The 15,766-nt window shown below is 38.0% G+C and overlaps 1 protein-coding gene across 1 annotated transcript in view; it reads right to left on the reverse strand.

Moving 5' to 3' along the window:
* Window positions 1-874: 874 nt before the first annotated feature.
* Window positions 875-15,766, reverse strand: part of LOC140242445 (galanin receptor 2a-like) — a 45,456-nt gene continuing 30,564 nt past the window's right edge. Inside the window, exon 3 of the mRNA XM_072322181.1 lies at window positions 875-1,650. Within this exon, the coding sequence (XP_072178282.1) occupies window positions 875-1,650 (776 nt within the window). The remainder of the gene's footprint in view (window positions 1,651-15,766) is intronic.

Raw genomic sequence — 15,766 nt, forward strand, 5'->3', positions numbered from 1 at the left:
TGGTAGAAGTTGCATCTTTTGGAAGCTAAAGGGAATTTTAAATATTCACACTTCACATATTTTTAGGACAAAGTGATGTCAATAGCAGCCACGTATGCAAATTAGATGAGGAGTTGACGTCATAAATCTACGATTGTCTTCATGACCTTCACACAATATCTGCTATTTTTTCTCTTTTAAACTTGAAATCGATTAAAGCAAAAAGGCTAGCTGTATCTTAAGAAGCTGATATCATATTATGTTTGTTTGTTTGTTTGTTTGTTTTCATGTGTGTGTGTGTGTGTGTGTGCGTGTGCGTGTGTGTGTTCGTGTGTGTGTGTGTGTGTGTGTGTGCTGGTATGTGTGCGCTGGTATGTGTGCCCGTCGCAGTATACGGTACCAACAATGACTTACAGTTGCAAAGGGTTGTATATGCTTTCATTGACCAGATACATGATTTTTACGGTATTTCATCTACACAGTTATGGGAAAATTGTGAGGTGGTGACATCAACTTGCGGTACAAACATGTGAACATTTTAATAAGGTTTCTAGGCGTTCTATATCTTTGTCAAATTCTGCTCGATTAAAAATTCTAACGCGGTGGGCAATATCTCGGATTTGAGTACTAGTAAACCTGATATGTATTGCAAAGGGATCAATATCATTGCAACACTTAATAAAGACGCTATCGAATATTTTTTTTTTGTTGTTGTTGTTATCGAATAGAATTTTTTTTATGTTATACTTTTATATGATTTACATAATATATAACATAATTACATAACAATCTGACACTGTATGATTCAGTGTTTATGTCCGGCGCTTGTCTGTAGTTCAGCATTTTATTACGCCATTCACAACGAATGTTACTTCCTCCAATTCTTTCTCAAAGTTCATTTGCCGGCAGACGATCCAGCCAAACTTGGATTTGTGTTCTCATGACTGCTGATCGTTGTAGTCAATTTCTTGCCGAACACTGCAGCCCGGAGAGCCTTCCGGTATTGCTTGCTCTTAAAGGCGTAGATGAAGGGATTCATACAGCTGTTGCAAAAGGCCACTAACACCGTTAGGTGGTAGTACCACGAGTTGAAGTCCAAATTCCAGCCGCAGTTGTAAGCGAAGAAGACAAACTGATTTGGGGCCCAGCAGATCGCAAACGTCACCACCACAATTGCCAGCATCTTTACCACCTTCTTGCGCGCGCTCAACAGCTCCATGGACATAGGGCCTGACTTCCCTTCGCGCGTCTCTTGCTTCAATCTCCGCGCACTCGCCGAAAGGTTGGCCATGATCAGCCAATAGGAGATGCCCATGACCGCGATGGGAATGACGTAGATGACGCAGAAATTCGCCACGCCCACGAAGGTCTGGTACTCTGTGTTGGGCCAACTGATCGTGCAGACGCCGTTGTCGTTGAAGAAGATGTAGAGCATGTAGCTGTTCATGACGATGCCGGCGATCCAAACGATGAAGATCATCACCCCAGCTTTCTTCGCCGTGAAGATGGCGTCGTAGTGCAGGGGATGCACGATGCTGAAGTAGCGTTCAAGGGTCACCGCAGTGAGGTTCAGAACAGACGCGACGAAGCTCGTCCACAGGGGGAACTTGGACAGCAAGAGGCGACAGAGCATCTCGCCCCCAACTCCAGCTGGAACAGGAATTTTCAGACCTAAGAAAACGAGAACAGCAGAAGGAGAGAAAGAAGTGGTATTTATTATAGCGTGTAAACCACGCAGGCACAAAAATCACCATTCACGGGGACACAAATATTGACAAAAAGACATCAAGTGACCGTCTTTGGGACAACATAGCTTGCCGCTCGCGGTCAATACTTTTGATGCATTGCTTGAGAAATACGGAAAGGGGAGTAATAGTAAATAGGAGAACTTGAATCTATGTACACAGTTCTATGGACACTATGCCACTATGATTTACTCGCCCCATGCACACCTGTGCGGGAGAATTCGCACGTACGTGTAGCTGCAATAATAGGCGAGTGTAATACAGGGACAGGTGAATAGATGTTAGAGAAAGAAGGCTTTTTTTTTTGCCGATAAAAATTATGATAATCATAATGTTATTCATAATCAATTTTAGGCAAAATCATTTTAGAGCTGATCATAATGTATAAATTCATAATCAATGTTAAATTAATTGAACACCTCTACGGAAGTAAGCGTTCAGAAACGACGTTAAGAACGAAATTGTCGAAATTGTCTTTGCAACACAATGAGATGGCATCTAAAGAATGGCATGACTATGGACATACCAACGCCTGTACGTAAACATTAAACAAATTTATACCAGCATGCAGAATGATGAAATATTTTTTATAAAATCACGCACATTTCCACAGATGTACACAACTTGGATGGTAACCTCTGAAACTCGTTCTGTCAATTTAAGACTGGAAATAGTTTTGACACATTGTCAGATTGTCAAGAATCGCCTTGTGTAAAAGAAAACGCACACAAAGCGAAATGTTTCGGAAATGTACAGGATACTCACATCCTATTAACAGTGACCACTCATCTAATTACAATGCCATAAGTATTTAGTCCATTACATCAGAGTAACTGATTATGAAAGCTGCGGTCGTCCTACATCTTTCAAACAAATTTTTCATGTCTTTTGTCCGACCGAATATAGGGTCGAACGCTGACACTGCCAGCTTTTCATTCTGCCGTTTCTCTCCGACCAAAGTTCCTTTCTCTTTTCAATTCATCATAAACATAGCTTCAAATGACCCTTTCTATGCTCAGTGCCTGATTCAATGACCATTATACGAGAACTTTCAATAGATCGAGATAAAGGCCTTTCAGAGCGTATGTAATTCGATTTAACCCAACGCAGTCTTGTGCAACCGGGACTATGGGAAAATCACTTCAATGAAGAGTGTCATTTTGATGTTCTCCTCTCTCCTCTCCCTCTCTCTCCCCTCCTCTCCCTCCCTATCTCTTTTTCTCTCTCGGTCTCTCTTTTATTCTGACTGATGGTCACTTGAGCTGAAATGGTCTTGTGTCGCAAATAGTATTAGTTGATGTGTGGCAAAATTTATAGTCCCTGGACATTGGTTGTATACGGTCTTTGAATGGCGTACATCTCTCTCGGGGTTATCAAAAGGAGATGAGAAATAATGAGCTCTCTGACCAGCGCTTTTCCATTTCCTATTTGGTTTCGACAAATGAGCAATCGACATAATAACTTTCAGCATCTATAGAGCCAGCAAAGCCGATTGGAAAATTGCCAATATGATGCAATAGATGATTATATATATTTAAAAGACTTTCTTTGCATTAGAGTACGCCACTTGGCCTTACAATTTGAAAAGGGGTCTTTCCATATTATCATTACACGCTCTAGATATTTTCTTCCGGAATTTTCCTAAGCAATTTGAAGATTCATTTCGAACTCGAATAATGCTTGGTACATAAAATTTCACCTATTGATAAAGCATATAAAATAAAAGTCAATTCCGTCCAGATTAATGTGCAAAAAGTGTCAGAGTTATGGTTTGTGAAAGTGTTTGACACTGCCATTTGAAACTAATTTTCCAATTGATTCCGACTTCATAACACTGGAATGGTATAATTTTTTAGTACAATTCTTTTTAAGTTAATATATCAGATTGGTGCCCAGTTGAGTAATTCTAATTTTTATTTTTACTTTTTAATCTTGGCGCAATTTTAGTTTGCGCACCCTCATGTTCATACACTATGTATCATTCATCTTATAATTAGGGATGGCGAAAAGTAATTGCTGTTACACAATGGTACAAAGACGTGTTATCTTCCTCAGAGAGTGGCGGGTCATTATGGAATAAGACATGAATATATACAACAGGGCACCGTTTCACGAAAGTTGTCGGCCCTGACAAGTTGTCAGTCTCTGACAATTACCATAGTAACAGTCAGCGACTAGAGATTTTCAGCCAATCCAAACTACTGAAAATGTCATAGACTAAGACTAACAACTGTCTCGTCAGGGCTGACAAAATCATGAAACGTTGCCCTATTCTCTTTATATCTGTGAGGCAGATCCATTTTTTAACATGCTGCAAATATTTTTGATTGGGGGTTCAAAGAGAATAAGACAGTTATGACTCCATCTCTTAAACTGTCTTTGTAGGCCTATATACTAGTAGTATGTGCTGTGTATTTGACCTGTTCATGCAGGGAGGTGCCTGGTTCATGTTAATGATGGTATTTCAGTTCTTGGAACTCGTTAGGCATGTAGAAATCTTTGCTAATGCAAGGCTCGAGCTAATTAATGTAGTCAATACTAACCTCAGCGCTGCAGGGTGTTAGTAAAGTAATGATATATGTTTTATTGAACCAAACTGCAGTGGTGTAGTTTGCCAGATGATGCCGGCTTCTAGCCCCAGCAGGATAGCGAAGGAGGAATGGAAGAGACTGTAATCAGCATGCACGATCAATGAGTGAATGAATGAATGAATGAATGAATGAATGAATGAATGAATGAATGAATGAATGAATGAATGAATGAATGAATGAATGAATCAAGGGGCAGGGAAGGAATGGGGAAGAACAGGGAGGAACAATTAATACCAGACTGAGTAGCAGGTGCACCTTTTGTTCGAGGTTGTCGAGGGAGATGATTCTGACGCAAATTAGGAGCTGTTCAAAGGGAAAGAAGATGGGAATTTTGCTTTAAAAAACAAGAACACTCAAGCATTCTGTCATAATCTTCGGCAAAATGCCGCGGCTAGACAAAAAGCTGCAAAGCCGGTCTTTTGTGATTTGGAATAAGATGTAACGTAACGTCCTTGGCGACGTGCTGGTAAAGACTCGAGTGGAAGTTGATTAATAAGCTTGTCGCCGACGAATTCGAATTCATGGAAATGCGACATCGTAATGAATTGTATTTGTTTTGTTTTGTTTTTCTATCTATAGACCAACTCGGTTTGGGCACTGTCTTTTGTTTTTTTTTTTAATGGTAATTTCTTTCCGGGGGGGGGGGGGGCTTCAAGTTTGCCTAACAAAAGATAATCTATGCACTGACAGCAACGCGCCTGGCTCATAAGCCCCCCCCCCCCCCTTATGGTCGCCATAAGTTACAGTTTTCTGGAGTTGGATTCAGCTATATCCAATGCATTGCAAAACGTGGAATCCAGATTGCATGCAGTAGTTGTTGCTCTGTTAGGCAAAATATGACCCGAGCTTTCTGGTTTTCTGAACAAGCTTTACTACCAAGATGTGTATATTGCGATGGATATCAGAGCAGTCTTTTTGGTTACCTGGTCGGGCCTAGGTGTAGCAGCAAAATAAGTTACGAATAAATGCAAAGAAAAAGACCAACTAAAGCCACCAAATTATCGAAAATACAAAGTGTTTAGAAGATTTGAGTCATTTTCTCCGTAAGTCTTGATATTTGAATTTTTTTTCAAAATATGCAGGTCAGCGTCATGGCTCATCTCATCTATATAAATTGTTTCAACGACAAGGAAATAAGCCAGTTCGTAATTAGCTCATGTACACATTGGTACAAATGACCTTTCTTTTTCTCAATTGGTTAGGCTTTTTTCAGTTGGTTAGGCACTTCACTCGTTCTTCAAAGCGACATAATGCATAAGCTTGCCCGACGTAACATAATTTATGGAATTCATATTCAAACAAAGAATGAACTTGCGTGTAGACCAGGTGACCAGAATGTCCAATTGACATTTCAGGAGGCATCCATTTCATTGTTTTGTATTGAATGCATTGACAACATTTTCTTTTGATATTGCCAAATACCAGGCTTGCTGTCAGGTGGAGGTGCTGGCAAGCACCATCTATATCAATATAATGGATACATCATCACATCACAGTTGCTTATCTCAGTGAATTAACAAACCAAAATGCCTGTTGGTACAAATGACCTTTTTCTGCTCATGCACAAAGTGCATGGAACTATACGAACTGGTCTATTATCTTCGCACCGAGAGCATAGTCTGCGTCCGAAGCCGAGTGAGACAGAGCGACAACAACCGATGAAAGAGTGCATTTTGTCGTGTCATTGCAAAATCATAATCGAAATCAAATTTCCTGCGGCTACTAGTGGCTACTGTCATACGTTAGAGGAGATTTCTGAAGGTAGCAGAAGAACAGCGACTGAAAACGGAAAATAACTGATGAGAACTGGCGTCAAAATAATCAAACAATGCGGGTTTGACTAAAAGCAAAAATGATCCACAATAATTGCTTTTGACAGGTTCCAATTTCTCTCTCGTGGCATGTCACAGTTTTTTGACTTGATGTAACATTTCCTGCCATAATGAAAATGAGCTTGCACTTTCAGAAAGAAGGTTACAATAAACCGAGGGTATAGCAACGATGAAATCGAGAGTAGTAAAGATCCGAAGCCACAATTAAACGGTGGTCTTATGATCCCATGAACAATAGCAACGCTGCAAAGAAAAGAACCTTTCTCCTTTCGAGGCTGAATGATGCCGCCATTAAATTCCGGGATGAATCTGTTTGTTTATTTGTTTGTTTGTTTTGTTTCTTTCTTAATGACGGTTAATTGTCTTATCGTGAGTCTTCGTGGTCTAGAAATTACGACATGTGTAATATTTACGTGGTTTAGTTGGTACAAGTCTCAAAATATCCTGATAGAAGGTATATTAACAGCTCAGGGGAGCTAGTGTTAGAGTCTTTCTTTTCCTATAAAAGTGTGGAAGAGGAAAATAATGAAATACATTGGTATTTAGCAGACATATAGCCTACATAATCCCTTTTTTGTTTAAAGAATCAGTGGTCTACATAATAACAGCTGTATAAGGGTTTAGTATGGATGAAGTAAGAAGAGATACAGAATGATGTCAAGGTATGAATTAAAAATAACTAATGAATAAATAACAATCTTAGATGTGATATATGCAGCACTACTTCCTCCGTGTACAACCCAGTGAAGTTTCTGTCATTTCCTTTATTGGGTGCAAAGATTATACTAGTAAATTATCCGCAAGAGAGGGGGAGAGGGAAAAGCAATAAATTTTGAAAGGAAAACATTTTTTTTTTTTTTTTTACAAAGTGAAAGGGCGCTGTCGCCACTGTCCTTGTTTGTGGTGGACATGTATCTTAACCTGAAAGTAATGAAGAGAGAATTAGAATGAAAATTTAATGAAAATTAAAAGATATCCATGATCAAGTTACGGTTTAGAAAGGTTTAAGCGTTGAGGTCACTTGAGTCTATACATGGACACACGTACAAACACATACTACCAAAATGAATTTACAAAGAGATTATAAGAATTCAAAATTCCTCATTGGTATATACATACTTCGGAACGCAGATGTTTCGGCCTTTGCGTCTGGCTTTATCGAAGGAAACTCAATGACAATCAAACACAAAAGCAAATTCAGATGTAGACATCGTTCGGGAAGGAAATACGTGATTGTTTGTATGTTTGTATGTAGTCTTTATGTCAGACAAAGAAACATAAAAGCGCTGTCAATTGCACGGTTAAAAGACACTTCGTTGTCACGTGATGCTCGTGAGCGGAATTTCTCGGTCGTACGTGACAACGACAGAAAGTCGTTAATACAGCCTTTGTTCTTTCGAGAATTTACACTTATATCAGTATTGGCCGACTTTTTATCTATATTCTATTCTAAATACTTTCTGTCAATACTTTCTGCAAACACAAAAAAAAAATATCGAACAAAAATATAGTGAACTAAATATTTCGTTCACGGTTTTAAGAAGGATTCTGCCGTCTGCTACAGCATGATAAAGCTGAAACCGACGAAATATACAGAAAAGAGCTTATGGAAGTTCTTTAGTGATGTCATGGATATTGTCTTATTCTTCATGTTTTTACAGAACCAAGTTTTGTTTTTTTTTTCAATTCAATTCAATTCAATTCAATTCATGTTTTCTACAAACCATGTTTTTGTGACCACATCAAAAAAAAAAAAAAAAACAAAAAACGAGGTAATGTTTCTACCTGTCAGATGCTCATGTAAAGTGATTCCAAGAGTGCTGCGTAAGTCGATCCTGTCAAGGTCAGAATAATTCAAGATAAATATTGTTTGCCCACCTTTTCCACCGTCACACAAATATTTGTCCGTGATAGGTCAACGAAGCGAGGTGTGAATAATCGATATGCGTACAGATCGATCGCTGACAGTGCGCCAGTTTTATTGATGAGCTTTGAACTCTTTACTCTCTTTTTTCTTTCTCTCTCTCTCTGTCTCCTTTGGTTCAATTTATATTTAGCACAAAAGTGAGAGACGTACAATTTCATTTCTTACCCCTACGCCCTCCCACCCCTCCCCTTCCCACCCCGTCACAACTCTCCATCCCTTTCACCAGTAGGTCCTTAATAGGGAGCTTTAGATTTTGACGCGCGGACGTTTGAGCCGACGCTTGCGCTGGACGTTCTCCTCTCCCTGCGTCGTGTGGAAAAGTAGCTTTAGATTACGCTGGGACGTAAGCAACGTATGTTTTAGTTCGGTGGTTCGAGCTGTTACGAGGGATTTATACATTAAAGGGACATTCCAGACGATTTTCATAATTTCACATCATGATCTGTAGTACATAAATCGACAACTCCATGTATAGATTAGTTGTGGAATTTATTGTGGTTCTTGAGCAGAGAAACAATACTTTGAAAAACCTTAAACAAATTACACTGAACAAGGATGATGACATAGGAGGTTCACATATTTCAGAAATGTAGCAGTGCAATTCCATTACAATACCGCTTGCTTGCAAAGTTTACTGTGTATAATCTATACATTCCTTCTTCTTTTGTTCTGCTTCCTTGAGCCCCAACTCATGCATTCTTATGGTGACTCTGCCATGTCATCATCCTTGTTCATTGCAATTTGTTCTAAATTCCAAAAAAAGATTCTTACTCTTCATCCCAATTATCACAAATTCTGAAACTCTGCCCTCAGTATAATTAATTTATAGTTGTTCAAATGTAAAAATCTGAAAATCATCCGGAGGTCTCCTTTAAACTATGAACGTTGAAGGGCACAGCAAATCAACGAGTTTCTCATGTCCACTCTTTCAAGTCCTCTCTCTCTCTCTCTCTCTCTCTGGCACGCATGCATTGACTCCATCTGTTAATGTTCAAAGCGATATGACTAGATAATTATGGGCATTAATGCAGTAAACTGATATCGAATTAAAAGTGTTGGAGTTTCAGGTAGAGAGACCGTTTCAAATGACGATCAGTATTACCGGTGCTTGAAGTCATTCTATTTAGTTCTCCGTTATGAATGGACTGTCTCTATTGTAATCGTGAAACATAAGAGAAAATAGAATGACAAATGTATAACGATTATGATATGGTATCCAAACAGTATGATATTCCGTTACTTTTAAAGGAACCTTTGGATGAAATTTGATGATTTGAAAGTTGTATAGTATCATCGTATCCAACCAGTGTAATATTTAATTACTTTTAAAGGAACCGTTGGATGAAATTCGATGATTCGAATGTTGTATATCAAAGTATCCAACCATTACATACAACTGCAGTCACTGTATTATTAAAGGAACCACTGTGGAAATACTCGGACTAGCAAAATTTACAAGACACATCATATTTCATGACAGGCATTATACGCATTCCTAGAATTAAGAGAAATTGTTACAATCTTCACATAGGGATTAAATTTGTCTCCCATGTTATTAGGTCCTATATGCTGCCTTCTCAAATCAAACCCAAGGGTGTTCGTACTTTGTGATATTAACTAAGAATTCAACCATGCAATGTAACATCACATAATATGACTAACCACAGTGATTGCTTTATCGTATTGGGTAAATGGTACAAAATAAAAAAAAAATCATCTGTGTTTATATCATGATAATTATAGCTAACTAAAAGACCTAATTCCCTCAGTCATTACTGCCGCTTCATAGACACGCGTCCCCCTCTTCTTAAACTGTACCTGGAAATTAATTCCAAGGGAACCACAGCTTGAGCAGAATTGGAGCGGAAGTTCATGAAAAACTGTGAGGGCTCTCATCCCCGGTCTAAGATACATAGAGTGATTGCGACTTGACCTAGATGCTTAATTGTTGCGTGCATGAGATGGCAAGCCTTGGGGATGTTTCAGTAAAGATGAGCAGCAACCTGCCTTTTCAGATATTGAACAAAATAATCCTTCATCTTGAAGCTGGGATTGTGTGACCTCATATCCTATTTATTCACAGCTTGCGAGCAACGTGAGTCCTTGTGTCTGTCCTTTTCAACGCCTTTTTGCCATTCTTGGACAGTTGGAAGAAAAGGAGAGCAAGATATCGCGCAGATTCTGATTCAATCATACCAGGCGACACTAACTTTCCAAAGTCTGGGATGGGCGGAACCAAAGACCTGTATAGTTCATGGCAGAATGTGTAATATTTCGAGAGCTTGAATATAAATAGCTGTATAATAGCTCCTCTTAACGTTTGACATTGATGCGATTAGAAACTTTCGATTTCATCATGAGAGAAAGTCTAAAATTATCTTTTTGATTTTGTCTTCGGTGATCAATGTGTTATAATCTCATTATCTATAACGAACTTTCGGCTCCGTCGAGACATCTGCTAAGGAATATCGATTACCGAAAGGAATCATTCAACACTGTTATCAGTCTGATTGTGTCATAGTTCATTTTCAGAAGAGGAAATTATTCATTGTGTGAGGTGCTGCGTTGGAGAAAAAATTTAAATAGAAAATATTGACAAGGCTTTGCAACTTTTTTTTTCCTGCGTGTGTGTCGTGTTTTATTGTCTTTCTTCTAGACCCACAATTTGTCAAGAAATCTATAACCAAGCGAAGGTGGTTGTTTGCACCTTGGTGTTTTTGTGGCAAAGTCATTGCCGTCGTACTAAGCACCCCCCCCCCACGCCCCTCAGCACACAAAACAGGAGATTAACAATTGTTTCAATGATGGTTTTGGTACACTTGTCAACGATCATGTCGAGACCGATAATCGCTATCGCTCAATTACAATGTATCGTACTCTCCTGCTTGACGCCAGTCAAGATGAAGCATTGACATTGCGTTACAGGTGTGGTTGTGCGACATCGATGAGAATTACAGTAGGAAGCGAAAGGTAGATTGAGTTTGGGTGCTGTATCAACATCATTTGTCATTTCAAAATAATCTTGTGGAAATCAATGTGACAGATGAAACGATAGATTCCAAGAGTTTCAAGCCTTGTATCTGCTTATCAACACGCCCTTAGCGTGTGACTAGTTTTCAATGATGGTCGTTATTCACTGAAGTTGGCTTTACTCTCTGACTATTTAATTTCTGGTTGAAAATTGCATCGGTTTGATCATCATCAAGAAACGACAGTTCCTTTAGAAAGCTTATAAGTCACATGATCGAAGTCATGATGAACTGTTGACTTGTTGGGGATGGAAAATCATTCGCAATATGACTTGCAAGTATTTCAAATCAGTCAGAGCCTAAAGAAGTGTCCTTATGATGAATAAGATTTCTCTACATTAATATTCATGAAATCTCATTAAAAATCAATGGCCCGAATTCACGAAGGTGGTAAAAATGAAACCATGGTTTAAACCATGGACAAGAGCCATGGAGCGCCAAGTGTCGCACGGAATATTTCGTTACGAAATTGATCATTTTGTCGATAAAATGACAGTTTCGTTAACGAAATTATCATCTCGTGGACGAAATGTTCATTTATTTACAAAATGTTGTCATTTCGTTACAAAATAACCATTCCATCGACGAAATGACTGATTTCGTAACGAAATAATCCATGCGACACTTGGCGCTCCGTGGTTTTTGTTCATGTTTTAAACCATGGTTTCATTTGTACCACCTTCGTGAATTCGGGCCAATGTGTCTATAATGATCATCATTGTCATTGTCATCATTACAAGTAGTAGAAGCGGAAGTAATATAGAGGAGGTAGTAGTATATTATAGTATCATGTAGTAGTATTATTATCATAAACATTATCAGTGAATGTCATCGTTATTTTCAAAGATATGATGTGTCTATGAATACTGATTATATAATCATCGATTTTCCCACCACTATTAACACAGTACACCTATCGCGCCTATGGTGATATCATTTATCTTCATGATCAGGAAATTGGTTCCAGTCAACCAAAACATCAGTGGTAAAATAAATACCGAAAACGTTTTGGTAATATTAGATTTCAATCCCATCGTGTACGGGATAGCACAAAGCACTTCAATACTTGATATGAAACTCAAGATGGCTTTGGATATACTGGATAAGTGTCTGCACTGGATTTTCAGAACTTCTTTCTTCGCATGTCTCTCCTTCACCATTTCACTACCTGCAATTTTCTGCCAAACAGTAAGAGAGAGAGAAAAAAAACACCTTGGGTCAAAATATCATACAAAATGGTATATTGAAGATCTGAAATTGAACTTTATCAGACCTTTATTGAACTCAGATGTCACAAGAAATTGATTATATCTGCATGTGAAAGATACTGGTCCTGCTTAAAAGGACCTCGCCTCAATCGGGGAGACAACGTTTTTATAAATTCTCTTCACTGTCAAAAAGAAAAATGATAATAATATCTGCCACGATTGTAAAAAGAAACTGAATGACACAAATGAATGATAAAGAAAATATGCCTGCACGGCTGAATTGAACCGTCTGGACAAACACCAATTTGAAGAGTTTGTTGGGGTGGGGGGAAGCATATTATACACGTTGACAAAAGCATCAAATTGTAATTCTGAAAAACATTCTATACTTTTCCGACCGCAGTTGTTCTCGACATTCAGGACGATTTCATCGCCGAGCAGTGAAGTGAAAGAAAATCGCCATATCTAAGATTCCCATCTTCCCCTTCTCTGTGATTTGAAGTCATTAGGCAGCAGATCCTGAATACCCCCCCCCCCTAAAAAAAAACCAAAAAAAAAACCGACTTCAATGAACAAACATATGTTTGGTAAAGATGTTCTGATGTTATATATCTTGCAGATGATTAGATATAACGTCCACAGGTAAACATGATGAGTGGATCGTTCAAAAAAGTGAGAAGTTTTCTCTTTCACATTCTGTACCCGCTGCTTTATCTCATATTTCATCTTCCGTGAGAATGTACTGAGACACGAATCAGCAAAACTGTCATTTTGTCGAATCATACGCGATTCTTGTCGGGATTTACGTTTTCTGGGGGAGGGGGTCAACGTCGTGTGCATGTTTCGCTATCTTGAAATAGGACATTAATCTTTCTCATTTTCTTTTCGCTTATTCGCATTGAGATTTCACTGATGTTGTGCTTTAAATCTTGTTCTTTATTGTTGAAAAAGGTTCTATTTCATTTATTCATTCTGATATTCATATCATTTTCAAAAGACCATATCACTTTCATACAGTGTCAAACGACATTGTTTGAAATGCGTATTCTATAAGTTTCAGAGTATAGGCGTACAATCTACAAATCTCTCCCTCTCCCCCTCCCTCTCCCTCTCTCTCTCTCTCTCTCTCTCTCTCTCTCTCCCTCTTCCCTTCTTTCTCCTCCCCTCTCAATGTCATTCTGCTCTCTCCTTCCTATCCTCAAATCCTTCAAATCTCTCGTTCTTTCATCAGCAAAGAAAATATATTGAGGTATACGGAATCTCATGTACATATACCCAGAAGTGGAACAAGGTGTTGTTTCAGCCCTGCAGATCAATGCATTAATCAGTTCTACGAATTTCACCCCAGATTAAGGTAGGGGAATATGCATCTCCCTCATAGAGATGAACGCCAGCTTCATTTTGATTTGTTTAAATCCGCTTGCGTGCATTTCTTTAGCATATAGCATTATAAGAGGGAGAGTTTTGACTCACATTTTACTGCGTTCATTCGTTGATCTCTTGGCATTTGCTATTGTACGGTTGTTTGGGTTTGTTACTTGGTAATTACACCCCTATCATTTCAATATTTTCATACATCACTCAAACTGGAAAAAAGAAGTGCAAGAAGGTCGTACAATCAGTCAGATGAGTTTACATCATAAGGTACTGCAGAACATGATCGGACATCTTATGGGGCATTTGAATTATGGACCATGATGCTACTAAAAATAAGAACTTGTATTATAAACGAAGCAAAAATAAAATCCTACTGATGAACCTGGTACGTTCTATAATACAAGTACTGTATATAAATCATACATAATTCGCTATTTTGGTCGTTAACGTGCTTATGCCGATGTCAAAGATCATTCATAAAACCATTAATCACGAGGCTGGGTACTAGCCACTGAGTAGACTTGAAAAGAAACAGAGCAAACGATATTCCATGATTTAACCAGTCTTCAATTTTTTAATGACCTAGGCCTAGATGTTAAATATCAACTTTAGGAATATTACACTCGTTCTGCAGGTACCTGTCAAAATGAAGTATAAAACTCCTGAATTCATTCTTAAAGCATTCATGAATTTACCCCTACTCGAAAGCCATTTCATCACGCGGTATGAAATGTCGGAGGGATTTATTAATATAAAGACGAGAAAGATCATTCAACAAGATCAGAACTTGTGGTTATACATTGCCATTTCGTCAATCAGTTGGAAAAGAAACAGGTGCAATATTTAAAGAGCTTGCTTCCAAAAGACGCTAAATCCATTGAAAAATGATGGATTTAGGGCCTTTTGGAAGCAAGCTCTCCATTTCAAGTCAAGGATGTGCTTCTCTATGTTTGATTGATTGATTGATTGATTGATTGATTGATTGATTGATTTTATTTTTGCCTTTTTCCAAATCACACATAACAAAAGAATACACATATTTAGAAATTAACGTTACACGACATTTAAGCAAGCATATACTGTCTTGCAAATTAATTCAAGGTACATTACACACACACTATGAACATGACAGTATTCGATGTATAAGACGTGTAGCATATCATTCACAAAAAAAAAAGTTCGGAGGCGAATCGTTAAATCAACACTTGTAGAGTATGTAAATAATAATTGATTATTCATTCGGAGTATATCACGTCGTTTCATTAAACGAATTTCAGAAAAAAAAGAATATAACACAGGGGATAATCGATTTTTAAAATTCAATATTTTTTGGTTATTATAATAACAGAAAAGCAGGAGACCGCGATCGTAAGCAGCAGCTTGACATGGATCGAGGCCTCGGGGTAAAATTCGAGACTTAAAATTGATTTACATATCTGTATAACGGACGTGTCTACAAAAATAGAATCAATAGTCAAATCCATGTTTTGAAATGTTGGATGGAATGATTTCTGAAATGTTTGTATTTATCTCATGTGTGTCGTTTCATGCATCTTATTTTCAAATGTTTATTTTAGTTGTGTCCCCATGTATGTCACTTGATTCACGAACACTTTTCCATTTGATTGACAATAGATAAATGAAATGAAATGAAATGAAAAGAAAAAATCCCTGATATTCTCTCTATTATTATCTTATGACAGTATGCATTACATGTGAAATATATGCGATAGTGGGAGGTAACTCGTCATAAGTCGACATCGCCAATCATGCCATGTCTTCCATTTCGGGCCTACTTTCTGCCTGGATGCGTTTATCCTTTCTCAATACTTTAACCAAATCATTCATGGAGTCATCCAATCAGTCCGACAAACACCCAAGAGTCATACAGACCAAGAGTCATTTAGCCCATGAGCTCAACACTAGGAAAATAAATTGCATATATATATATATATATACATATATATATATATATGTATATATTCATTTATTTAATTATTTATTTATAATTACGCCTATAATGCCATCGACATAATTGGATATTGTGATGACAGTCATGAGAGGACTGCCATTATTGT

Source organism: Diadema setosum, chromosome 19 (assembly GCF_964275005.1).
Source record: "Diadema setosum chromosome 19, eeDiaSeto1, whole genome shotgun sequence".
In the NCBI taxonomy this organism is placed as follows: Eukaryota; Metazoa; Echinodermata; class Echinoidea; order Diadematoida; family Diadematidae; genus Diadema; species Diadema setosum.